At 38.9% G+C, this 27010-nt stretch overlaps 1 protein-coding gene across 15 annotated transcripts in view; it reads right to left on the bottom strand.

Moving 5' to 3' along the window:
- The window catches only part of NUP93 (nucleoporin 93), a 113100-nt gene that overhangs the window by 55663 nt on the left and 30427 nt on the right, over positions 1–27010 (bottom strand). For 4 of the 15 annotated variants that reach the window (XM_078358241.1, XM_078358238.1, XM_078358243.1 and 1 more), the window contains exon 1: positions 5499–5877. The exons of 6 other annotated variants lie outside the window; for them this stretch is intronic. Coding sequence is in view for 2 of the 9 variants with exons in the window: in XM_035282061.3 (XP_035137952.1) it covers positions 4116–4145 (30 nt within the window). In the remaining 7 variants the exon portion in view is untranslated. Of the gene's footprint in view, positions 1–3815; positions 4362–5498; positions 5878–27010 lie in introns of those variants that run through there. 5 more of the 15 variants (XM_035282064.3, XM_078358242.1, XM_078358240.1 and 2 more) reach the window with 2 other exon arrangements.

Raw genomic sequence — 27010 nt, 5'->3', positions numbered from 1 at the left:
AGCTCCCAAAACCCACCCAACAAGAACCCACTAAAGCAATCCTGTACTATTAAAAACACACACACAGATCTCCAGTTTTGTCAGATCTAGTGTCTTTTTTTCCCTTTAAAAAAAAGAAACAAAAGCACGATATGGGGGCCATGAGCAGAAAAGGATAGCAGAGGTTGTGTCTCGGAGTCAGTCAGGTGGGAGCTGAGCAGTTTTGCCAGGCTGGTTTCTACAGTGCTCAGGATTAAGCCTCGAGTTCTACTTAGCAAGCACCAGGAGCGCTGTTAGTCAAGACAATGTTTGGGAACCAAGTCTCACATTTCCCTGCTGGTACACGGTGTCAGTCATTTACACTGCAGTCAAAAATCACAGCTCCTCCTGCTATGCAGCAATGCTTATGATGATGGGATGGGAGCACCAATCATCACAGATCTGTCACAGAAAAGGGAGCTCTGGTATTGCTGCAGTTTCTTCTTATTCAGAAATTCTTCAAAAATTGATTTCTTTGGAGACGATTAAAACAAACAGAACCTTCCCTTTTGTAATTTCACATTCTGTTAAATGGAATTTGTCAAGGCATTTCTCTGCTAACACTATTGGTGATTTCACACTCTCTAAAACCTTAATTAAGTTTGGAAACATTGTGACTTTACCCTGTCAGAGCTGAGGAATACAGCAGAATGCACCACTCACCACTGTCACCACAGGTATGGAAAACATGAAACACTGCTTAGCTGGAGTGACAAATACAGGCAACAGAGAGAGAGATGGTAAGACCATTATTCAAATACAAATTGCCTGAAACTGACAGGGAGCTAAAATCTTTCACCTAGCTCATCCTTACTGGGAAACAAAGAGGAGACTTTGCCCTGTGGGACCCCTTACACGTAGAGTTAAAGAGGTCATTGAGCCACTGAAAGGACATGTCAGAATGCCTGGCTCCATCCTAGCTCACAGCACATGAATGTAAGAACTCTGCCCATCCCAGGAGACTTCACCCTTCATGGGGAGCCAACACAATGGACCAAAAAGCTCAACTTGCAAGATAGATTTTATTTTTAAGTGTTTGTTCATAAATGCTTATCATCTTCAACACAGGCCCAGGAAGATTCCTAACACAGCTCAGAAAGTAATTTCTGGCACAGCTGAAAAGGAACATCTCTGTGACTTAGGTTGCTAAGGCAAAGACAAGACAGACTTTGCTGAAACCTCAATCCATTAGATCAATCAGTCACCAGCAAGCCGGCAAAGAGCAAGAAATGGAGTCAGATGTAGACAGAGGCACAGCACAGCACAGATTAGGAGTCAGGTGGTCCAGATTTAGAGCAAAATTGACTGCTTTCCAGATGTATGACCTTGAAAAAGTTATTTAACTGAAGTTAAGCCTGCCTTTACTTAACTATAACATGAGCTGATTGCACTAAACTCTAAAGCCAGCACTGGAACTCCAACTTCATGAGAGGTGGGAACAGGTGAGAAATCAGCACTGTCATTACCAGTATGACTATTGTTCACTTGCAAAATAATCCATACCCTGAACCACAAAAGAAAGAAAAGAAACTTTGTTTTTGAAGGTGGCCAACATATATATTTTAAATATAAAATAACCAAACCCCACAAAGAGCTAGAATGAAAACCAGAGACAAGTAACATAGTTTCATAGAAATGCTAGTTTCACCTCACTATAAAGAAGCACACTGTCCTTTGTTTTCTAAAAATTCACCCTATATTGAATAGGGTGTAGAAGGAGTAAATTTCTACACTAAAAAAGGAAAAGAAAGCATAAGGCAAAACATTTCAGAAATACTAATACAAAATACTTTAAATTTTATTTTAACCATATTTGCCATCAATTCCTTAAAAGCAACATTTGAAGCCATCTACATATAAGTGCTAATTAAATCTTTACTTCAGAAAAATCTCAATATTTTAATCTTCTAACAATAAAAAGTAGCTGTAAATAGGCAAGGCAGTGCTCCTAAAGGTGTCTTCAAACTTAATTGAAATAAAATAATCGTGCGGTCCACCCCTTATCACAGCGTTCCTGGTGACGCCATTTTACTCCTTCCTCTCTGCCATCTTAGTGCCACAGAATGTTTCCTAGCGAGCTGGCTGACATGCTTGCTTATCCACATTATGGTACTGCCAGAACAGTCAAAGGTTTGAGATGAATACATTTTTTGTTGCAAAAAGTACCAATCCCTGACTCTTCACTATCAGCCAGGCTAAAATTTCATGAGAAAACTGAAGAGTTTTCAGATTGAAGAGATTCAGGAATCCCCTACAAGTACCAGAAAGGAGAGCCTCTTCCAAGCAGCCAAACTTGAGTAGACCATGGTGGAGGCAAAGAAAACAGGCAGAAACTGGGTCTTCGGTACCTCTCCCAGAGTACTTAATACCTAGCTTTATTATAAACCCAGCAAAAGAAAAAAACACCAGGATCTTCTACCAAGTTTTACTGTAAAAATTTCAAAGGGGGGCTTTGTGAACCTCCCCATGTCATCCAACTAAACATTTTATGCAAGCAAATCTGCAGTTAAAATGGAGTTCTGATTTGCTGACCTAAAACTCTTGCATTTCAAGGTGCAAGCCTCATAAGAACCAAGGGAAAAGAATCCCTTTGCATTCTAAAATATATATAAACATGCTAAATGCTGTCCCCAGAATTAAAAAATTATGCTGAGATCTAGGCTTATTCTGTAAGTTAATATTTATGTCACAGATATATGGATTTTGTAGGATTCTAACCAGGGCTTACAACTGAACCTCTCTATGTCAATGAAAAGGTTGATGTGAAGAAAATAATTTTCTCTCTAGTTTCCAACATCTATTAATTAGAGAAGACAGCATTGAGAAACTAGAATGAACAGGAGCTAGTGCAACAAGACCTAGAAGAACAGCTGGCTTTATAAATTTGGTATCAAGTTAAAGGATTCTCAGATACCCAGTTCTGTGGGTATCTGAGATTCAACTCCTGAAACAGCTAATAAAGCATGTTGAGCAAATTCTTCATGGTAAAGGGTACTATAAAATACCCTCACTATAAATTCTTCAGGGTTTAAAAGATAAAAATTCTTCAGCCTTTAAAAGAAACACAAATCAAAGTTAAAATTCACTTGTTTCCTCTTAGTAATAGTATGAAGGAACAAAGAAATAAGCCAAGTCAAATCCAATTAATTTTAAGAATCAAAATTTATAAGCTTACAATTACAAACAAGCGTTTTACACAAGCAGCTTTGAAGTCACAACTATTAATTAAGTAGAAGGCACTAAAAATTATCCCCATGAGTAAAAATGAAAGCCTCAATCTATTGATCTTTGAAAACAAAAATCTTGTTTTGTCAGAACGTTTTTTCCTTGTGTATTTTAATCAGCAATTATAGGTCATTAACCTGGGAGCATTCTCATAAAAAAACAAGAGCAAAAATGAGACACTAAATATCCAGCAATTCTTTTCAGGAATGGAAAACACACTGCTTTTAAAAGACAGTGAAAAGAAACTGAACTCTTAAATTTACCATATTCAGATTTCTTTTTTCTCTCAAGTGTCATTTCCATTCATGACTAGTGATAAATTCATACTTCTCATTAACTTAAATTACTGATGAATAATTAAAATCGTGCTAAAATTACTGATAAAACCTGTATTTCAAGTATACATATAACACCTGGTTTTTGAGAAATACATTAAAAAAAAAAAAACCACATCCAAGAACCTGTGTTACACTTTTCATATTTGCAGCATTCATTTAAAAGTCTATTTTACACATCCAACCAAATGCAAATTTTCACCCTTTCCCCGCTATATGAGTACAAGAAATACTTACTTTAAACAAAAGAATTCCATTTTCTTTGTGGGAATATTCTCCACCTTCCTAAAGAACTCTTCTATACAATGTGCAAATTCATTTTCTTAGTTTTACAGCAACAAAGCTCCTATGCCATAGAATCTAATGTAAATGAAATGGCCTTGCAGCTGCCTTCAGAATCCAGCTCACCTCGACCATGATACAGCTAATTGTTAAAAATGGTGGCTGAGACATTTTCCATACATTAAATTAAGGAGCTCTGATGAAGGCGCTGGCATCCACCCACTTCAGACAAAGGAAAATAATTTGCAACTGTACCAAGGCATGGATAATTGAGTCATCTCCCATACAAGGTCAGTGTTAGAGGTTTCCTCCATCTTTACAAAATGCAAACCACATCTCATTGTCTCATCTCAGAAATCGATTCTTTGCAATGCTGCACTGGGTCAGAGTTTCAAAGGAATCTTAGTCATGGGTAAATCCAGAACTCCAACACCAAGAGGAACTGAATTCTCACAGTTCCTCTCCCTCTGCTGAGCAGCTCTCCTCTATTCCCCAACTGACAGCTTCTCAAGTCTTCCTATTGTTAAGAGTAAAGAAAGTCCCACACCTCCAAGGGAAATAAACCCCTCAACTAGCGTGAACAATTTCCAAGTACATGCTTCAGAAAGAGGTCCAGACCCCACAGGTACCACAATACAAACAATCCTCAGGATAAAAAGCCATATGCATCATCATATTTTGTTGTTGCTTTTAAGGGAAGACAACAAACAAGCTGCTTTTTAATGCCAAATTAAATGTATTGTATCTGATATTAATCAAGGTATTAAAAGTATTATAGGCAATATTTATAATTTTATCACCCTCCAGATAATGCTTACATGACTTAGGAAGTTTTATTTCACTTACACAAATTATATTCTCTATGCCAAAAATCTGAAATATACTTAAAGGACTCCTGTCATATTTTTTGAGGCTAAATTTAATAAATAAAAAAGAACCATCTCAATTTATATTGCCAATATTTAATAAATACTTAGGAATCCTCATCTTTGGTGTTACTATTTAATTCTCATTTCAAGCCTTATGCTAAAACATTTTCCATGAGATAGTTCAAAAAATCTCTAATAGTACTTTTTCCCTGATCACCAAATATAAAGCACTGAATTCCTAAAGAATCCTATACACATACATATTCTCTCTCTCTCTCTCTACACACACACACACACACACACACACACACACACACACACACACACATATATATATCACCTACAATCCCAAAGAAGGGTCTGGTTTTAGCAAAGGAAATAAATTCTATTTTCATATTCCACCTCATACAAGAATTCTGCACTTCACATGTATTCCCTTTAAAAATCCTAAAGAAAGACCATACTACTTGCTACTTAAAGAAGTTCACAAAAATCCCAAATAACCAACTATTTAAATCTTTAAGCAAATGCTGCCCCACCCAATAGATTTCTAAAAGAAAAATATTAGAATGGCAAGACACAAATCGAAACAATTCTCCAAAGAATCAAGTACTTTTTCTATCAAATGAGTTAACTGCTTCCAAATTTATCTCAAATTTTCAAACAAACCAAGACCTTGTCTTTCAGAGGCACTGCCACAACATGGTGTCACTCTATTTAACCAGGGTGCATTTGTCTTAATTTCTTCACAAAACACAGGCAATCCTACCTGCAGCTCTTAAATTTAAAGAGTTACAGAATGGTCGATGCTGTCGGTCACTGCAGCTCTTCCATACCTTCTTATTTGAGATGAGCTCTGTCGGAACCAGTGCTCAAGTTTTTCCCACCCCAAACTGCCTGAATTGAGGGATGGGGGTGGGGAGAAGGACAGAGAGAGAGAAGAAAAAAAGAGAGAAAGAAGAAAAAGAAAAAGAACAACCCCTCTGCAAGTGCTGATGTGACTGAAGCACTCAAGAGTCAAATTAAACAATGAAATTGCAGGGTCCCTTTAAAAAGGGTCCACTGCAGCCCCCAGAGCATTCCTTGTGCTCTACACAAATTCAGAGAAGTCAGCCATCAGTTTGAAAGCACAAACTGATGGGAGTAACAGTTTATAGGTTACAGAAGGGTATTTTATTGTTAACGGACTGTACCAAGTTAAGATTTAAGAGGGGGAGAGACAACATGTAGGCAAGGAATGCTATGATACTCTTTTCCCCTAACCCAAACCACTGCAATTACTCTGATGTGAATTTTTGATGACTTCCGACATCTTGCATGGTTAATAATCGCTTCAGCTGTCATGTTTGGTTAATTTGGAAAATGCATTTGCTGCATTGTGATGCAGTGCTGTGGCCACAGATTGTAATACCAGTTGTGAAGCTGGTCCCTTAACTGAGCAGCAGGAATTTGCACATGCCATGATGCTAAAATAAATGGTAGTTAAAAGATTTTATACAGCAGCAGACAGATTCTGCCATTTTAGTCTACAGTAAGTGTAGATGCAACATACAGAAGCATCTCGGATCACTGTGCCCTTGTCAATTGTACTGTCCTTCAGGCAGAACAGTAAATTCGCCATCTTAAATGTTTGGCCTCTTAGTAGTTAAAAGATTTTGATACTGCTTAAATAAGTATTCAGATTAATTATAGCTTTGAAAAGAACAGAGGTTATTTGCATTTCAGGAATATACAGCCAATGAAACTGTCACTGACACAGGAAAATGCAGACCTTTTATTAACATATGCTCAGCTCAACTGTCACTTCTTTGTACAACATTTAGGGGAAAATATATGATGTGTAAGTAATGAATATTCCCATTTTACTGCAATGATTTTTAAAAGTGCTCCTCAGGAACGGATTTTTTCCCCCATTTTTAAACATAGAACCTGAAAATTATAGACTACATTAAAATATTAACGTTTTTCACTGTCAGAAAAGAAAATTCAGTGCAGCAAACAACTGTACAATTACAGGAAAGCTTGTAAAAAAGCAAAGATAAAACCATACTAAGACCAAAGCACCAGATGTTTAAAGTCAGGCTGGTCAGGTGATGGGCCATCATCATGGTGCAGGCTGCAAAAGAAAAACAGAGAGAACCACTCTCCTTAAAAACAAAAACCACAAACCCTAAGATTGCAATCTGTTGGTTGCAAAACCAACATCTATACTGCGGAACCTGAAAGACACATAATATTTGCCAATTTCATGATGTATCTTTACATAAATATTAACTTGGCTATTTAGCATACAGAATTTGGCTACTGATGGTTCTTACTCATCTACCATTATCATTTTTGTATTTTAAGAAGCAAATCCAACTTACATTCTTCCTTTAAAAGAACAAATATAATTAACTTATTTCTTACATCAGAACTTTTGCCAATTAAATGAATACCCAGAGAGATGTTTCAGACATTTCTGCCTTACAAAAACAAACAAAAAAAACCCCAACTAAACTAAAAAGAATGAACATAGGAACACACGGGTGTCTGAACAGTGAATAACAATGAAAGAACTTATGCTACTAGCATAAAAATCAACTCATGATTTCCTTTGTTTTATTCATTGTGATAACACCAAATGCATAATTTGGAGGTGCATGTGTTAACAAGCACTGTAAAGCTGAAGAGCTTTCTAGTTTTCTTACCCTAACTTAAAATTAACTGCACCAACAGTGCTATTCGGTGCCACAGCAGATGTCACAGTAGTTGTAGCTAACGTTCAACAATCAAGCTTTTTTTGTTCCAAACCCAATACAAGGTACCACTAACAGCTCAGAAACTGCACAAGGAGGGAGGGAGAAACGTGTGTGTTGGGGGCCGCTTTGAAATTAACCAGGTTCAGCTTATGCTCCAATTCCTCAACAAAAGACAATCCTAGGGGACCTCTCTGAACCAGTGCAAGAAGCAAACTCTTTTGTTTCTGATCAAATAAATACTGTATTGAAGCATGGTGGATATACAGCAATAGAAGTCTCCGCCTGGGGATGAAAAGAACCCAAAAACCCAAGTGTGGTTAAAGTCAAACTATTTCACGGATATAAAATCTGTTCCCAAGGGATACATCTATGGTTCACTACAGGGGAGTACGAAAACCCTCTTTATTTACTGCAAAAAACCTCACCGAGTCACTGTTAAGACGTTTTTCCTCTTTAATGCTGCTAACAAGTAAATTAAGAGAGTACTTCTTTATGCTAAAATAAATCCTAAATCAGCTCAGCCCCTTTTTCCTCCATCTACAAGTATCCCAAGGAAACTAGATGAGTGGCTGGCCTGGAGGTGCAAGATATGCTGGCTGCAAAGGACCTCAGAGCAGAAGTGTTAACTATCTTGCCTTCAGACCCCAGATGCCTGAATAGGTGAGGAGGCCCTAAAAAAGAAATGCTACCAAGAAGCTACCTTACAAAGAAGGTACTTCTCTACTTGTCACTGACTGAACATAAAGTGATCTATTTATTCCTAAATGTCTATTTGGTAGTTCATTGTTTAATTTTGTATTTTGACTTTATATAACCCTAGACACTAAAAACTAAAGCAAAAAGACAAGGGTAGGAAACTAACTGGTTCAGCACTTATTAATATAAAGGATGAAAGTGGGCTCACTTATACAAATGTAGAGATTACAGTCTAGAAAAGGGAGCTACTGAACTTTTGTAGTTCAAGTAGAACTATAATAACTGCCAGGTAAAATAACATTCAAGTGAACAACTGTCGAGCTCTACAGTACAGTGACCATATACAAGACTTAGAAGCAAACTTTTACAGATACCTGGTGGGCTCTGTTCTGTCTTCTGCCAGGTTCACCAGGTTGCTGGGAAGATCAAGTAATATTACCGGTGGGTAAGTGGTTTTAAGAAGGAAGCCAGGGGAGGCTGGGTGATGACTCCCCCTATCACCAAACTCCCAGCTTTCTGATACATAGCTGAGATAGCTAGGTCCCTCCTCCCTTTCCAGCCCACCACCCAACCTCTTCCTGGCTTCTCCTCGCTGAGACCTTGGCCCTTTGCTTCCTGCTAAATGTTTCTCCTATTACACATTCAGTTTTACTGCCATAACTCTTCTCTTTAGGCCTGTGGCTCTCAAAAATTCTGTATGGAGCTGTTTTCTGAGCAATTTTCTTACCCTGTCTCCAAATGCTTCAGGAGCATTTCCACAGTGATAGCTTACCAGAACATCAGAAATGGAAATGAAATCTCAACTCTCAATCTAGTTAATCTTCCCAATTCCTTAGCTTCAACAAAAAGCACCCCTCTTTCTCCTTGCCCCAAACCTCACATAATTTCTGAACATCCTTCTTAATCCCGTCAGGCACCATGTGTGACAGACGTTTTAATTCCAAACATCCCTCACACATCTTTTTCCTGTTTTCTCAGCTACCACATTGGTCTGGCTGTTACCACCTCACAGCTAGATTACTCCAATTGCCTCTGAATGTCGTCTAGCAGCCATCCTTCCACTGGCCAAACCAACTTCCATAAGCAATGCCATGCCCTCACTCCTTTCTTCTCAACATTTACCGGCTTCAAAACTTTCAACACCTACCACCTACACTCCACTGCCTGGCAGTCACTCTTTCCACGTTTGACAGCCCCTCCCTGACAGATTTTACTTCTTAGCACATAACATCTGTTTCTTACCTCCCTGACTTTGGTCAAGTTATTATGCTTCATTCACTTCCTGCAAGCTAAACCCATTTCATTTTTCAAGGTCCATCTGTTCCAGGGAGTCGTTCCCAACTAGCCCAGAATTCACTAATTATTACCTGCTTCCACTCCTCTCAACTCCCACAGCATTTAGAATCCTATGTTACTCTCTGTCTGGCTGTCACTTTACACAGCTTGGACAGTTTGATCTTGCAGGAATGTCAGCACTGGCTCTCCATGCAGAAGACAAGCTTCCGAGGGCAGTATCCAGAATTTCTATTTATTTGAATTATCTCCACAGTGCTGTCCTTAAATGGGCACTCAACAAAACCACTTCTTTTTTTTTTTTTTTTTTTTTTTTTTTTGAGGGAATTTCACTCTTGTTGCCCAGGCTGGAGTGCAACAGTGGAATCTAAGCTCACCGCAACCATCATCTCACGTGTTCAAGCGATTCTCCTGCCTCAGCCTCCCGAGTAGCCGGAATTACAGGCATACACCACAATGCCCAGCTACTTTTTTTTGTATTTTTAGTAGACAGGGTTTCTCCATGTTGGTCAGGCTGGTCTCGAACTCCCGACCTCAGGTGATCCACCCGCCTCGGCCTCCCAAAGTGCTGGGATTACAGGCTTGAGCCACCGTGCCTGGCCCACTTCTTAATTTTTAATAGTGTCTACCAAGTCCTGCCCAGTTAGATGGAGGCAGTTATACTTAAAGGAGAACTGAATATTACTTTTGTTTGTTTTTTCAAATCTTTTCAGCTCCCTGAGATAATTCCAGCCTTAGGCAATAAGATGCTGAGATGGTTCTTGGCCAATGTGCCAAGGCACTAAACTCTTCCTTGTGACTAAGCATCATTACCGACAGTATTCAATTCCCAAAGCTGGCTTCCTTGTTATATGCAACTAGAGCCAAGGAGGTTCGGGAATAATGAGACAGCCTGACCCAAAGTCAGTGGTATGGCATTCACAGTTCATCTGTCCTTACTAATAAGCTGAGAATGAAAAATCTGTTAATTTATCACAGACATTTCATCCTGAATATTATTTTAAGTGAGGAATACCAGATTTAGGCAGTCAATAAAAAGTGATTTCTGCCCAGCCTTATTTAGCAATAAAACAAATTATAGTTCATTCTCTCTTGCTGATATACAAACTAGTCTGCCAGGGGTCAAGGAACAACTGGAAAAGTAAGCTTTCTGGGCTAATAAGTTCCTGCTGCCCCATAAACCAAAAGGGTAAGAGCAGGGTTTATAGGTGGGCCAGATACAAAACGCACCTAGGTGAAAGAAATTTCAGAGGTTAAGATTTCTATTTTAAATGTGTTTTCAAGAAGTAGTTCCCCAGTAAAAGCAATTACTAATGGGAGGAGGCTAAAATGGGAAGAGAAAGTATGCTCCTCAATATTCCTCCAGGGCAAAGTTCACTGCAGTTTTAAGCAGCCTCCCAGATTTCTGAAAATCTAAATGGGAAAAGCTCTTTTCCTATCAGTCTGTCTCTGTCATTCACATACATTTTCTCTCTCTCTCTTTTCCTAACAGTCTCTCTGTCTCTTCTCTCTCTCTCTCTCTATCTCTCTCTCTCTCTCTCAGCATCTATTAAGCCTTAGTATTTAGACAAAGCGAACAAATGATACTTTGAGCAAGAACTGGTAGAATGTGAAGAAATTCTACTCCAGTAAAAGAAAATTAAAAAAAAAAAGAAATAAAGTATATATTCATCGGATTCACAGCCACAAAATTTCAGGCAGAGAGAGACCCAAAGTCAGATTCTGGCCCAGGTCCCAGCTTTGGGCCCAAGACCTGGCTTTCTTGTTTCCTTTCAGAGAGAGCTCTTGGCACAGCATTATGGGACACGTACTGAGAAAAACTGCATGGGTGCCTGCTAGAGCCCCAGATTTCATGGAATTTTAAGTCATTACATGGGGGCTGGTAGTGGTTGCACAAGAACGGCTTCTAGCTTGTTAATTCTTGTTACCAACGTACTTTTCACAACAGATGTATTTCTTGCCAGGTTAATTGTAAATAGAATTCTTTTAAACAAATTTTATTTTAAATTCAGCAGGGAAGCTGCTATTTGAAGGAATACTAAAGCTGAGCATTGTCCCAAGATTTCTTTTACAAATCCAGATATTCAGATTTGGGATTGCTTATTAAAAGCAGAGTCCATGATAATTTTACTATTATGTTAGAGAAACGCCACTAAAACCTTAATTTTTATGTATTTTTTGCATATATTTATTATTTGTGCTATCTGGAAAACAGTGATATGGTCAGACATAAGAAAAATATAAAATAAGACTCCTCAACAGAAAGAAAAGGATTATAAAATTATCCAACCCTCAACTATTTAAACAAAGTAAAAACAACTGTATTTATTTCATTATCAGGTCAGAATTTTATTCACCGACATAAACAAAATGTAGCTGTCTGAAAGTTTTCTACAAAAAAAACTTAAAGGTAAAATTCTATTTTGTTATCAATCCCTATTATAAAATTGAAAATAATATTCCTCGAAGCAATAAAAAAAAATCAGGCACCAAGAAATAGAAGTATATTCAAAGATGTAAACCTTAGGAAAAAAATAACTATAACCAAAGTAAAAATTATGAGAAACAACAGTAAAATGAATTTGAAATAGAAACTACAGTGATGACCTGTGGGATAATGGTCCAACATGAAGGGTGCCCAAAGGGGGTCCCCTGCCTTTCTTCACCACTACTTTGGGTCATAGATGACCATGGCAGGGAGGGGCAGCCTTGTCTAGGCCCCAGAGACTTAGGGGGCCCTATAAAATACTGTGTTGGGCTTTCATTCCTGTACCTGTGCCCTCCTTATCTTAAAATAGGGCCACAGGGATCTGCAATTCTAGATTTTTTTTTTAATAGGCTGATTTTAAAATCAGCTTTCCTCACACTGTTCTCTACAACAGCCTTCTAGCAGGGTTGTGCAGATGGTTTTAAAAACAGTGGTCCAGTTTTATTAATGTGCTTAACCCTAAGTCCTCCAGCAAACTACTGAGGAGACCAAAACATTTCCAGTTCTACTATTTTGCCATCTCACACCCTTAAGAAGATACTGGAGCATTTTAAGTAGCCAGATTCCCTCGGAAAAACCTACAACACTGAAACTGTAATAAGAATGGGGACTATACTGTATTCATTTAAAATCCTTAACACAGCATCATGCACAGATTAAGGGCTCAACATGATTGATTAATCTATAAATTGCTGAGTATTATTATTCAGAAACTCTAGAAACGTCTATATAAGTCTAGACTGTCATCGGACTTTTCCAACTGCAGTGTTTCTTGGCAAACTATCATTTAGAATTTAATCTGGTGAAGTGTTCCTATGAAGCTACCTACACATTATCAGAACTCAATCTGGGCCAGGCTCAGTGGCTCACGTCTGTAATCCCTGCATTTTAGGAGGCCAAGGCAGGTGGACTGCTTGAGCTCAGGAGTTTGAGACCAACCTGGGTGACACAGTGAAACCCTGTCTCTAGCAAAAATACAAAAATTAGCTAGGTGTGGTGCATGCCTGCCATCCTAGCTACTTGGGAGGCTGAGGTGGTAGGATTGCTTGACCCCGGGAGGTGGTAACTGCGGTGAGCTGAGATCACACCACTGCATTTCAGCCTAGGAAACAGAGCGAGACTCTGCCTCAAAAAAAAAAAAAAGAACTTAATCTGGTGACTGATCCACATATGATTTCTAAAATCAAGCAGTGATCAAGTCCAGTGGAAAGCAACTGAAGCTAGAGTCAGAACAACTGGGTTCTAGGTAATCAAACAAATCATTGACCTCATGCCTTAGTTTCTTCGTCTGCAAAATGAGAAAATACCACCAGAACAGGATAAAGTAAGAATACTGCATGATCTTCAACTGTCTATACAATGGGATTACTCTTCAAAGCCAAGAGAAGCCATTTCAAATGATTTCTAAAACACAGGCAGCACATTTTAATACATTTTTCAAATATGCAGACTGATTTAGACATTTCCAAAGAAATACTTATTCTGCTTCTCTGCTTTCTCTCATGGCATCTGTTGTTACTAGCAGCTAAGGAAAAGTAAAATCTAATGTCATTAACAGTAAGACCCAAGTTCCCTAGCACACAGTTAATGGCGGGGGTAGGGTTGGGGTGGGGGGCATACAGAGAGAAGCAAATTAAAAGGTGAACAAAATGAGAATGAGAGGAGCTGGGAGAAAGGCAGAGAAATCAGGTTAATGAATAAAAACAAGAAGTCCATCTTTCATCTCTCCTGGCTCCTACTGATGGCAGACGGTGTATTTAATCTGCTGAGAGACCAGATTTAAGGCCTCCTTTTGGCATAGTCCATCCATGAATTATTAACATTTGCAGAAGCAACAGCACATCCGCACACAGCAATCAGAGAGGATAATGATGATTAACTAAAATGGGATTATTAATCTACCCACTTCCCTTTCCAATGTCTCCCTCTCTTCTTTATTCTCCTCTGGGCTCTGACTACTTTTTAGGTAGTATATTTTGAGCTACAGCCTTAATATCAGATTCAATACCTCTATGATGAAAACAATTACAACTGACAAATTATAAGTCATAACTTTTTAAATATATATGCTTTAAACATATATTATATTGACCACTATGTTCTTGATGAAGCAAAGATAAAATCAAAGGTGGTTATAAATCTTTATGGACTCAAACACTTAAAAGATAAATACAATGCTTTGCAGGCTACATTGTTTAGTGAAAATTCAGTATTAGCTCACAGGTGGACTGAGTTTAAAAGTTGGCAGAGTTGGCCGGGTGTGGTAGCTCACGCCTATAATCCCAGCACTTTGGGAGGCCGGGGCGGGTGGATCACGAGGTCAAGAGATCGAGACCACCCTGGTCAACAAGGTGAAACCCCGTCTCTACTAAAAATACAAAAATTAGCTGGGCATGGAGGTGCGTGCCTGGAGTCCCAGCTACTCGGGAGGCTGAGGCAGGAGAATTGCTTGAACCCAGGAGGCGGAGGTTGCGGAGAGCCGAGATCGCGCCATTGCACTCCGGCCTGGGTAACAACAGTGAAACTCCATCTCAAAAAAAAAAAAAAAAAGTTGGCAGAGTCACCTATAAAAGTAGGTTTACCTACACTAGACTTCTGTTATTACTGAATTCAGTGGATCTCAAGCTGGAATACCTGTTAAAACAGACTCTGAGTCTCATGCTCAGAGATTCGGACTCAATAGATCTGGGGGGTGCCTAAGAATCACATTTCTTAAAAGTTCCTAGGTATGCTGATGTCGCTGGTCTGAGTGCCACACTTTAGAATCACTGACCAAAAGATTTTCTGGTTGCCAAAGGTGTTCAGGGCAGGAGAGGAATGGAGGAGGAAATTAAACCCAACCTGAGCTAGAAAGTTAATACAAAGACAGAGATGAGATCAGTAGCTGCTTTCCCTTCCTAGCCCCCCAAGGAAAAGCCTAGATGCCTGAAGGGCTCTGGAATGCCTTTGTTACTCCAAAATAAACCCCATCCCATAACACTGCCCCACCCTCAAAAAAGAAAGTAGAATAAATAGTTAACAAATGGTAAAAAGCATACATGAGGTTGGGAGATAGATTAATTTACAACTTCATTTCCAAAACACAAGAAACACAACCAAATGTCTTCTTTTCCTTGGTCAGTTTCTTCCCTGTTCTCGCTTCTACTTAGATTTGGCTTTAACGTATGATCAATCCACTAATAATAAATAAGTTGTGACTCTCACTTCAAACCTCGGCTTACTAAGTACTTGTGCGGAAAAACCAATTCAAACTGTGTCTCCTCTGTCCTCACAACACAATGACAATCAAAACAGAAGACTTCCTTTTGGGTTTTTATGGAGGCTTCTTTTTTTAGGCATGCCTGATTAAACCAATGACCACTAGTGATCAACTTAACCTTCAGCTCCTCTCTCCTCCAAGCAGGGTGGAGGAGAGCTGAAAATCTCAACCTTCCTATCTTGCCTTATTCTTTGAGGTGACCAATCCCCATTCTGAAGCTACCCAGGGGCTGTCAACTATCAGTCAGCTGATCAGCACATAAAAATACATCACTTGGTTTTTCTTAGGATTTTAGGAGTTGTATGCCAGGAAACAGGGTCCAAGACCAATACTTATTTCACAATATCACAGTACATAACAGAAAACTCTTACAGACCCACAATACCAAGCTGAGTCAGGCACTGAAAATCAAAGGTAGAAAATTAGCAGAGACTCCAGGCAACGCCCAAAAGTAAGGAAATGCACTTCAGGGCACATATTAAAAGAGCAGAACATGAGGAAACTGGCTAGACAAATAAAACTAAATTCCTTGGGGTTTGCAAATACAGAAAACACAAGTAATGAAAGCATGTAGGGCAGTGGAGAAACAAGGAAGAGGCTAACCTCTGATGGACAATAAGTCCAGGCACCCATAGAGCCATCAGGTCCATCGGACCCAGTCCAATCTCACACTCCAACTGTGCTCATTCCACAGGGAAGACAGCCTTGGTGGGTGCATACTGTCAGGCAGTGGTAGCCATTCTAACAGCCATGTTTTCACAGCTAACATTTGATCAGAAAAAAATGAGAAAAACTTTTACCCAATCATGTTCTCTACCCTTCTTCTGGCCCCAAAACCACTAAGGCATCTGGTACTCTCCGATTAGCAATGGCAGCTCCTGCTGACAGTCAGTCTAAAAAGGCTGAGGCAAGGGGACAGGTGGCAGAGAAAGAGAGGAATGCAAAGGACAGAAGGAAAACAAAAATGAAAGGAGAAAAGACCAAAAAATAAATAGAATGAAAGGGAGGTGGGGGAATAAGGAAACAAGGAAGGTAGTATTCACAGTAAAACAGAAAGCAAAATAATGGCAAAAACTAAAACAAAACAAAGAATCCTTTCCTCCAATCTGCTCTAAAACCCCTGACATTCCTTCCAGTCCACCTAAAGTTCCAAAGACGCATTTGCTCCAGTTTGCTACTTTTCATTTGCTTGTCAGCAATGACCTATTCAGAAAGCATAAACCCTGTACTGCTCCACATAAAGGAAAACTGCAGTAAACTACGTCAGCAGTAGCAACAAATATCAGTATCACTTTCTGTTCCAAAGCATATCTCAGATGGAAAAAATGAGGCTTATCACCACTCAGTATATAGTCCTCAGAACCCAATCATGTTAAATTACTCTTCTAAGTAGCATTGCCATCCCTAATTTAGTTAACCAGCAAGTCTTTGATGCTGGAGGAAATAAATGGAAATGTCATTCCATATCAAACAGGTAAGAAATGGTCAGAGGAAAGACAGGGACAAAAACATTAAGAATTTTGACCAGTGGTGAAAGAACTGGCTTAGTGTCTTTGCAGAAAAGAATAATATGGCATTTACCCAACCAATCCATCACTTGATGCCTTCCTCAGCAAGTCATAAGAAAAGTAAGAATATAGGACAAAGTATAAAGAATTATTTGGGTTCAAGTTCCACCTTTTATAGTAACTAATCTATCTCAGTCCCAATTTCTTTCCCTTTTAAATAAAGATGATGCCAGCACTCACTCAATCCATCTCATACACTGCAGTGTGGAACAAGAGAAAGACAGACAAAGCCCACTGAAAAGTATTATACAAATGGAAAGATGATGATCATGTGTCCCTCAAAGTTCATAGAAAGTTCCAGGCCTGTTAACTCCCCCTAAATCTTCCAAATTAGGACAAAGTCACAGAATTTCTCAATTACCAGCCTTCCAAATGGCTTGAGGGGATAATGATATAAAAGTTGTTCATGAAATCAGCACATCTCTGATCCCCTTTTGTACATTAGGAAGCTTTTCCATACAGATTAAAGGAAAAGACTGTGTGTCAATTTATAGAAATTGACCAGTTTTGAGCTATGAGGGCCACTTTTTATAGTTTATTCCTAACACACACGTCATGTTCCAATTCCTCACTTCTCTATTATCAATTTTCCTTGTCATTTCAAACAGAAGATGTTTTATCGTTTCAAGTATCTGGTCTAAACAGTTCAACACTCCCCAAATGGTACCTGTTCTAACAACTTCGAGGGGAAATACAGCACTAAAGAAATTAACTATGGAGCCATTTTCCAAATTTTCTGAATTAAGCACATCTTATTTTTGTGATTGGTGGGGGTGGGGGAATCAGTTTTCCTCCCTTAAAGCTATACAGTTCTCATTTACTCTCAAAGTCACAGATTTAATGTTTTTGTCATCTCACTCCCTCCCTTAACTCAAGGGGTGAAACCACACCCTCTGTTCCAGTCAAAAGCACGAAAGGATATGGTGAAAGTTTTTTGTGACTACTGATGACTCATTCAACCTCTCCCGAGCCCCTGGCCAGCTCTCTCCATAAACAGGACACTGCACCAGCCCTTCAGCTAGATTCTAAGTTCAACTCTATGCCAGCAGAGTGGAACCAGGCAAACTTAACTGTCACTTACACTTGCCTACCCACTGACACCCCTTCTCCCTTCCCTGCTTAGTCGTCTCTTCCTGATTCAGTTATGTTAGTGTGTGTTTGTTTATGAAAGCCAGATAGCCCAAAGAGTACCAGTTTACATAACATCAGGTGTTAATGTTCAGCTGAATATCAATCCTGAGTTTTATACTTTTAGAAGTGAATAATTTTGCTGTAGAGAAATCTGTCCTGTATTCTGGAATATACATACAAAGCTGAGGGCTTTGGTGTGGGCTTTGTCTGTGTCTTTAAAAACCAAATACGCATAAAACCCTTAGACAGACAAATCATATTATGCAATATAAGATTTCAACATTCCGGCACACTGCCAGGGCTTAATGGCCAGTCAGACGCTAAGTAAGGAAATGGGTTTGCATTAAACCTACGAATAAGTCAACAATCAATAGTTCAGTATTACAGTAAAAATTTGATATGCCCTTTAAAATGCTTCTAACATCATGCTCCTAACTCAAGTTCAGCTTCAGAAGCAAAACAAAACAAAGATGATCAAGCAAGAAGCTGAACACAACCTATTTTCACAAGCAGAAAGCCTTGGCATTTTGAAACTAAAAGCCACTCCAGGATTTCACAGAAATCCTTTACAGTGTACCTGTAGGGCAGCAAACCTGAAAAATAATAGGCTGAGCTTTAGACAGTAAATTAAACTGACAGCTCAGCAAGCAGAAAACTATGGCAAAAAAGCAAGCACCTGGAGATAAACGGATGAAGCACATTTGGCCTTTCTGTAAAACTGAATGCCTCTCAACCACCACCTCACAACACTGTCTCTGCAAGAGTTCACATCAAGGCTGAAAAAGTATGCTCCAGCTTCTCCCTCAATAACCATTATTTTACTATTAAGCTCGTGTAAATAAGAGCTATGCCTACCACATCCATTCAAAAGGTAGCATACTTTTCTCAGGCACTGTGGACTTTCTACCCTTTATTTTATACTAAATGAGCCATCAATTACACTTCTATTTTATACTTTCACTAACTTTCTCCCTTTGAATATACATCCTGAAAAAATTCACTCCTTTACTAAAACAGTCTTAGTCTGCAAATGAAATTTAAAGTCTAGGCAGCTAAGAGCACATATCAAACTCAAATCAACAGACTGGAGCTCCGGTCTGGCATACCTAGTTTCTGTAAGCCTTAGCTTCCTCGTCTGTGACCTGGGGTTAACAGTAAGTAACCACCTCAGAGGGTTGCTGGGAAGATTAAATGAGGAAGCATAGAAAGTGCTTAGCACAGCATCTGAACATAACAAATGTTCAATAAACCTTGGCTTTGCCTCCTTGGTGTTAGCTGGGGTAAAACAAAAGACAAGAATTTAATGCGTCTCTGGTATTGTGTTTCATTGCAACAGTGAGAAACAGAGAAGGAAGAAGGAAGGAGAGAAAAACACAACTATTTAAACTTGTCAAAATATGGTTAAAGGAGCACCAGTCCACAAACGGTTTGCTCCCAGTCTGCAGCAGATAAGTACAAAAACTGAGAATAAGGATTTAGAGATTTTTATAGCAAACGGAGTAATTTTATATGTATCAAATCCAAAAAATAGGGCTTGTATTTTGCATGTCTTTCCCAGTAATTCTTTCTGTTGTATTTTATAAAAGTATCTCTCAGTCTGAGACAAACTGGGAAAAAAAAAAACTGGTTTGAGAAGCACTGATTCAGTAAAAGCACCTATTGAATGAACAACACCCAACACCGCAATCCTTCAACGCTAGGACATCTGGGGCAGTTTAGGACCTCATTACAGAACTAAATGGTCCTGCAAATGCCCATAAACTTTCAAGGGTCCATCAGGCCCTGCTCATTTAGAGACTGGTCCTCCTGTTGAGAAAGATTGATGTGCACTGTGAAAGTGAGAGAACCTACTAGGTAAGGAGAGAAAACTCTCAGGGAATATCACACTAGTGGATTTACCAAAATACACTTGAGCAAATCAAACATATCATATAACTTTCCATGGCTGTTTCTACCTGTCCCTAAGATAGCAACAGCATTTTAAAACAGACAATTTTTTTTAAAGAGGGAGGAGTGGAGGAAACTCTCCCCCATATCCTTTTGTTCATGCCATTCAAAGAAATAAACCAGATTAGTCAGTAATTTTTAAAGAATCAACAGGGAAATCCACACTCCCACTTACATTCTGCTGACCTAATCCTCCCTTTTGTTTTATAAATTAAACAAATAGCCTAGTCTTCATTGCAAATATGTCTTATAAGACAAGGGTTCTTTCTGAATAATTTCTTGGCAGCTGTGTCATGCCCAGCCCTGCTCAGCAGATTCTGCTGCAGTGCTTCAAGTGCTGCAGCTTTCTAGAAAGCACAGGCAGGATTTTGCTGATGGCATCTTAGCCTCACAGCCACTCCACAGAGAGAGACAAGGACTGGCCCTTCTGTCCTCCAGGATAATTAAAGTGGTGCGTGCACCACTGCTGATCTTATGATCACTGCAGACCAGCAGCTGTCAGAAGCAAGGGCCTTAGCCCCAGCATGGCTGCCAGCAACCTGGGCTTGGGGAAGGCATTCAGCCTCTCCATATCTGAAGTGCAAGATGGAAGATGAGCATTTTTAAAATGAAAAGATACTTTAAAATAAAGCAATTCATACTGGTTCTTAGAGCACTGCAGCAAAAGGAAATTCTAAGTCTTGGTCTTGTTAGTAGGAGATGTTGCCTATCTTACCTCCCAGCTTCTTTTCCTGGTCCCCACCCAACAAACAAATAAAAAGAAGTAAAGCCAAGGGTCTCCCTTCTACGTAATCCTCTCCGTTTTATCACAGATCATGGATTTTTAGTGAGACACTAACAACCTGGACCCCAAAGTTTTGTAACTGAGAAACCTCACTTTGCCAACTGCCACATCAGGCTGCAGGTCTGCACAGCTTTGGATCAAACATTCCAAAACAGAAATAAGAGATCACACAGTGCTGTGGCAAGCAGATCAACGTGGCACACTGGGTAAAAGACCATCTGAGAACAACAGACTGGTCTACAGAAACACATTCAATATTTGACAAGGTTTTAACCAACATTTAAATCACAACTACTCAAGTATCAAATAGTTCAGCAGATAAAAAGACATGCCCATTCTGGTTCCTGCAACCAAGCAATTTATAGATGCCAGACTGAAGATGTCAATCTATGTTCCTCATCTCCAGAGTGCTGAGGCATCGGATATCAGCAGGTTAAGAGATAGCTGGTGAAGGAGGGAGGGGGCGACTCAACTCCAGTTCAAAGGCACCAGAGCCTGGCCAATACCTGAAGTCTTCTATTAAAATGTTAGATAAATATTTTAGCCACAGGGCTTGTTCCAAAATACTCTTAGAGAACCATTCCAAGTTCTTTCTTCTTTAAGTTGGAAATTGATATTCTCTTGCTCACTACAGGATATAAGAAACCTCCGAGAAGACAAAAAAGCCTGTTATTTCCTGCTCGTTCAGAATGCATTCAGCATCCATTTACTTGCTTGTTCTGAAAGCCTTGCATTCAGGACTAAGTGTGAATGGATAAATAAAAAGGCTGAAATCTTATATCCATGGCTCACATAAAAGCAGTTTTCCACATCTTTCCCAGACCCATTTTTATTCCAAAGTTACCATTTTTAATTCCATTCACAGAATACTTTAATGTAATTGTATACTTTGCCACCAGACCACAATGCCTACTTTTTCCCTTATCACAGACAGGCAGAAAAATTAAACCATTTCAATTTCTTACCACTGTAATCAGCATTAGGCTACCTAATTATAAACACAAAACAGGATGGCACATTAGCCTTGCCTCTGTGAAGACACTATTTTTTTTTTAACAGGTTTACTAGTTTTTGCCAGCTCTAAGATTTATACTGGGTCAGGGTTTAATGACAAGGAACAGCAAATATGTTTATTAAGTGGGTATGATGTAGACACCACTGTGTTCACACAGGGGACAAAGCTTGGCTCCACTTATTGTTCCTGAACCAGAACAGGGCACAGTAAGATGTAATGTCTTTTCTACATGCAATTCAGTCACTACACCCAAATCTTGGCTTAAAATGCACCCAGTGTTCCAAGAAAGGATTTCTCTCCAACTAACAGACTTTGGATCTGGTGATAATCAGATTCATCACTCCTAGTGAGCCCAGGAGCATTAACTATAGGTTGTTTTAAGTACACGATGGGCAGTTGTCATAAGCTGAGAAAGAGCAAGATTCAAATATCAGTTAAATCCCTCTAAAAACTCTAAAGAAAGGTTATCATGAACATCTTGTTCATTCTCTTAGGGGCAAGAGGAATATAACAAAGGAGATCAATAAATGCAAATGCTTAACTAAAAGCCTTCACGCCATTAGATTCCATGGAATAGTCTCCTATATTTTTATATTATATGAAAATATTTAGAGAGCAAACCCTTACTCCTTCAGGGTCCAGAGCCCATCAGTTCAAAACCATTTAATTCGGGCTAGATCACCATTTTGTGGAAAAGAGCCTATTCTGGCATATTAAAAACAGAAGTAAGATGGAAGATACTTAAATCATTTCTCAGAATTGTTACACAAATTATCAGTATGCAAACAGATGCCACTCTTATGAATTTCATCTCTTCCTTAGATTTGCTAAAGCAAGTCTGGTAATAACACCTTTCTTCGGTAAACATGCTTAGCAGTTTCAGTTTCAGAAACAGATGAGAATGACAACTGCATTTCTTTCAAAGTAGTCTTAGAATTAAGATACTGTTTACCCATTCAGACTGTACTTTGCTTCAACTGATTCAAGCTAAGGAAATTTTACTGCGCTTTTTCTTCAATATTAATATTTTGCCAGTAATTCCTGAAGAGCTGCTATTAGCATACTAATCATTCTAGGCAAGTCTGACCTTCTTTCCAACAAACTGCCACAGGATTTCTACAACCTGTTCCCAACCAACGACTTGCCAGAACTACAAACACCCAATTAGTGAGCAACTACTTTTCCTCTTTGGTATTATATATAGCTGCATTTAAGGAGCGGAAGACAGAAAACTAAAAGATAGACTATAAAAATAACTTAGGTAATAAGGGGTTACAACACTACTGATTTTTAATTTTATTTATTTTTTGAGACAGGGTCTCTCTCTGTCAGCCAGGATAGAGTGCAATGGTACCATCTTGGCTCACTACAACCTCTGCCTCCCGGGTTCAAGTGATCTCCTGTCTTAACCTCCTGAGTAGCTGGGATTACAGGCATGCGCCAACATATCCAGCTAATTTTTGTATTTTTAGTAGAGACGGGTTTTACCATGTTGACCAGGCTGATCCTGAACTCCTGACCTCAAGTGATCTGCCCGCCTTGGCCTCCCAAAGTGCTGGGATTACAGGTATGGGCCACCGCACCTGGCCATTGATTCATTTTTATACTTACCAGAGCCATTTAGTTTCTTCTTACTATTTAAAAGACAAACTAAAAGTGGTTTGAGCATATTCTACATTTCCAAGGACAGAAAAAGGAAGAAAATAATGAATATGTTACAGATACAGTGTGGCAAGCAAAACAAGTTTTTAAGAGTCAATTATTATCACACACCTTTAGTCTTACATGTGATAGATCAGTTTCCCTGACTCTAATTTTCTTATGGTTATTTTATCCTGTTTATCACTTCTTTTTCTCTTTACTCATACAGGACAGATTTCCATCTGGAGATTTAGGCAGATTATGAAGACCTTCAGAAAAGTCTTTTTTTTTTCTGGTAGAAGGGGCTGAATTTTCACTTATCTAAGATTAGAATTGGCTGCTAAGTCAATTCCAACAACACAATCTAGATTTCTATTTACTTTGTAAGGGAACATTCAGAAAGTTTTGTCTTTTCCTAAGCAGGGAAGCCAACATACTATATTTGGCGGCTGTGGGGAAGACAGATCTATTAAAACTATGGAAGAGATGACAACTAAGAAGAGCGTTAGGGTCTTAGACTGAAATAAGGGCTTGGATGTTCTAGGACAAGTGAAGGGAGTGAGCAAAGATATAAATTATAAAAGAAAAAAGAGGCTGGGCACAGTGGCTCACATCTGTAATCCTAGGACTTTGGGAGGCCGAGGCAGGCAGATCACGAGATCAGTTTGAGACCAACCTGACCAACACGAAGAAACCTCATCTCTACTACAAATACAAAAATTAGCCAGGTATGGTGGCACACACCTGTAATCCCAGCTACTCAGGAGGCTGAGGCAGGATAATTGCTTGAACCTGGGAGGCGGACGTTGCAGTGAGCCAAGATTATGCCACTGCACGCCAGCCTGGGCAACTGAGCAAGACTCCGTCTCAAAAAAAAAAAAAGAATGGGTTGGGCAACCTGGTACTGACACACACACACACACACACACACACACACACACACACAAGCAGTTCCTCCTACCCTGGGAAAATGCCAAAATTTAGTCCGATCTATACTTACCTTAAAAACTATGTATTTAATACTTTAAGAAGCAAACAGTTTCTAGTTGACAAATGTCTCTAGACAAATCTCTAAAACACATTACAGACTGTTAACACGTTTAGAAAGAGTAACTACTATTAAATTCTGGAATCAGAAATGGGTAGTCACCCTCATTTCCCAAAGGCTCAAAAGAGAATAATGAGGATGACATCAGAAACTTAGTTGGGACTTGCAGTACTGAACCACCAGCAATGGATATCATATCCCAATATTTCCTATGGATGTGAAATGGAGTTAAATTTGAAGATGTTCCATTATTTACAATAACAATTTTAAAATTTCTGGCAGTATAAGTATAGTGGGTTGAAGTATGTGTCCCACAAAGAGATATGTCCAAGTCCCAACCCCTGGTCCTTGTAATTGTGACCTTACTTGGAAATAGGGCCTTTGCAAATATAATTAAGGATCTTGAGAAGAGATTATCCTGGATTTAGCATGGGTCCTAAATCCAATGACTGGTGTCCTAAAAGACATGAAAGGTAGACCTGACACACACAAGAAAGAACCTGTGAAGAGACTGAAGTTATGCTGCCATAAGCCAAGGAATGTCAGGAGTCAACCAGAAGGCTAGAAGAGGAAGGATTCTCCCCTAGAGCCCATGGAGACAGTGTGGTGCTGCCAACACCTTGATTTCAAAGTTCAGGATTCCAGAACTGTGACAGAATAAATTTTTGTTTTAGGCCACCAAGTTTACAGTGCTTTGTTACAGCATCCCTAGGGATCTAACATAGTAAGTTTGGCAATTATTTATCGTTGCTCTGCAATGGTCTAATGCCATTAAAAATATTTTTAATTGTTAGGGATACATCATGGTTATATTTATTCATGTTGTACACATGACACTTTGATACAAGCATACAATGTATAATGATCAAATCGGTAATCAGGATATCCATAACCTCAAGTGTTTTTCATTTCTTTGTGTTTGAAACATTTCAATTCCACTCTTTTTGGTATTTTGAAAGTCTAACACCATTTAAAAATATTATAGCCTAATGCTGGGAAACTGTAGCCCCATTTTCATGGCCAACTCAGGCTATTTCTGCAGAGCCTTCTTGAAATATACATGCAATCTAGTGAAAAAGCCCAGAATATAACTGAATTATGTAAATTTACACTTTATTATTATATAATACATTCATCCATGATACATTAGGTCTGTTCAGATCACAGCAAAGATGTGCAATATGCCCTCAATATTTTTTTCTCCAAAGACAGAAGTGAGCAAGTGGATCTCCGGAAGAGGACACGTACTCCCAAGCACCACAAAGTCATTTAGAACAGATCTAGTACAGCTGTTTTAGCAGCATGTCCTGTTATTGCTCTTCACCTCTATTACACAAATGTAGGCCTTCTTTATGACCATTTCCAAAAAATAAAATCAATAAACATTTTAAAATTCTACTAGTGTAATCCATACATATATTTAAATGGAGTTTCTTTAACATACTACCTTTGCTGGTCACAGCAATTTTTTAAAAATGCATTCACAATGCATACAAACATTATTGATTATGACAAACAACAAAATGGTAACAACAAAAACCTGTATTAATTTCAAGCTCCATTAGAAGCAGAAGGAAATAGAATCAATGTTTACCAAATAGAAAAGGACAATGTATACATGGGAAAAATGCCTTTAAGCTTAAGCAATGCGAACAATGGATAGTACAAAGTCCTGGGCAGCATCTGTCCAAGAATGCATTAGCATTTTCTTTTTATGAACGGCACTTTAAGTGGCCTATAAATTGACATAATAATTTCTCCTCTGATTGATAGACCTCAAAAAAATGCATTGATGGACAAAAGTCCATCGGATTTATGATATGTGAATTATATGTCAATTAAGCAATTAAAATAAATGAAAAAAAAAGTCCATCAAATAGTATATGTGGCTTTTGTAAAGACAAATCACTGAAACTGTCCAAGTTTACTCTTCTTGGATAACCAACACATTATGAGGAGAATTAAGAGGAGGATCACTCTATGCCAAGAATGCAAGCTGGCTTGGCTCTTATAATTGGTTATTAAACCAGAAGTCCAGAAGTCAGGGAAGAATATGTGTATAAGTTTCAAGGATATGTGGCTCAGGTCAACTGAGCCATACAATATCACTTAAAACCTCCAATCCCTATTGATAAAACAGAGATCCCCCAGATCAAGCCAAAGCTAAATTTTCTCCTTTATGCCTTTGCTGGCAAGAAGATGAAGTCGACAAAGGACTTATTTCAAAACTAGTAACTCTTAAACTTTTACTTTAGGTATAGATGATCAATTCCTAATTAATCAAAAGTTATCTTGGACTGACCATTTTGCATTTCTGAAGCTACTCTGGAACAGCACAACAAAGATGTGAGATTTTTTTGTGAGACAGTGTCATGCTCTGTTACCCAGACTTGAGTATGGTGCCGGGAACAGGAAGGACTCACTGCAGCCTCAACCTCCTAGACTCAAGTGATGTTCCAACCTCAGCCTCCACCTGTAGCTGGGACTAGATGCATGCGTCACCATGCCCAGATAATTTTTTATTTTTGTAGAGACAGAGTGACGTAGTTTGAATATATGTCCCTGCCAAATGTCGTGTTGAACTGTAATCCTCAATGTTGGAGTTGGGGCCTGGTGGGAGGTGACTGGATCATAGGAGATTTCTCATCAATGGTTTAATACCATCCTGTT

The sequence above is a fragment of the Callithrix jacchus genome, chromosome 20, assembly GCF_049354715.1.
Source record: "Callithrix jacchus isolate 240 chromosome 20, calJac240_pri, whole genome shotgun sequence".
NCBI classification, from domain to species: domain Eukaryota; kingdom Metazoa; phylum Chordata; class Mammalia; order Primates; family Cebidae; genus Callithrix; species Callithrix jacchus.
The sequence above is the reverse complement of the archived record's forward strand: the minus strand, read 5'-3'. Positions and strand labels throughout refer to the sequence as shown.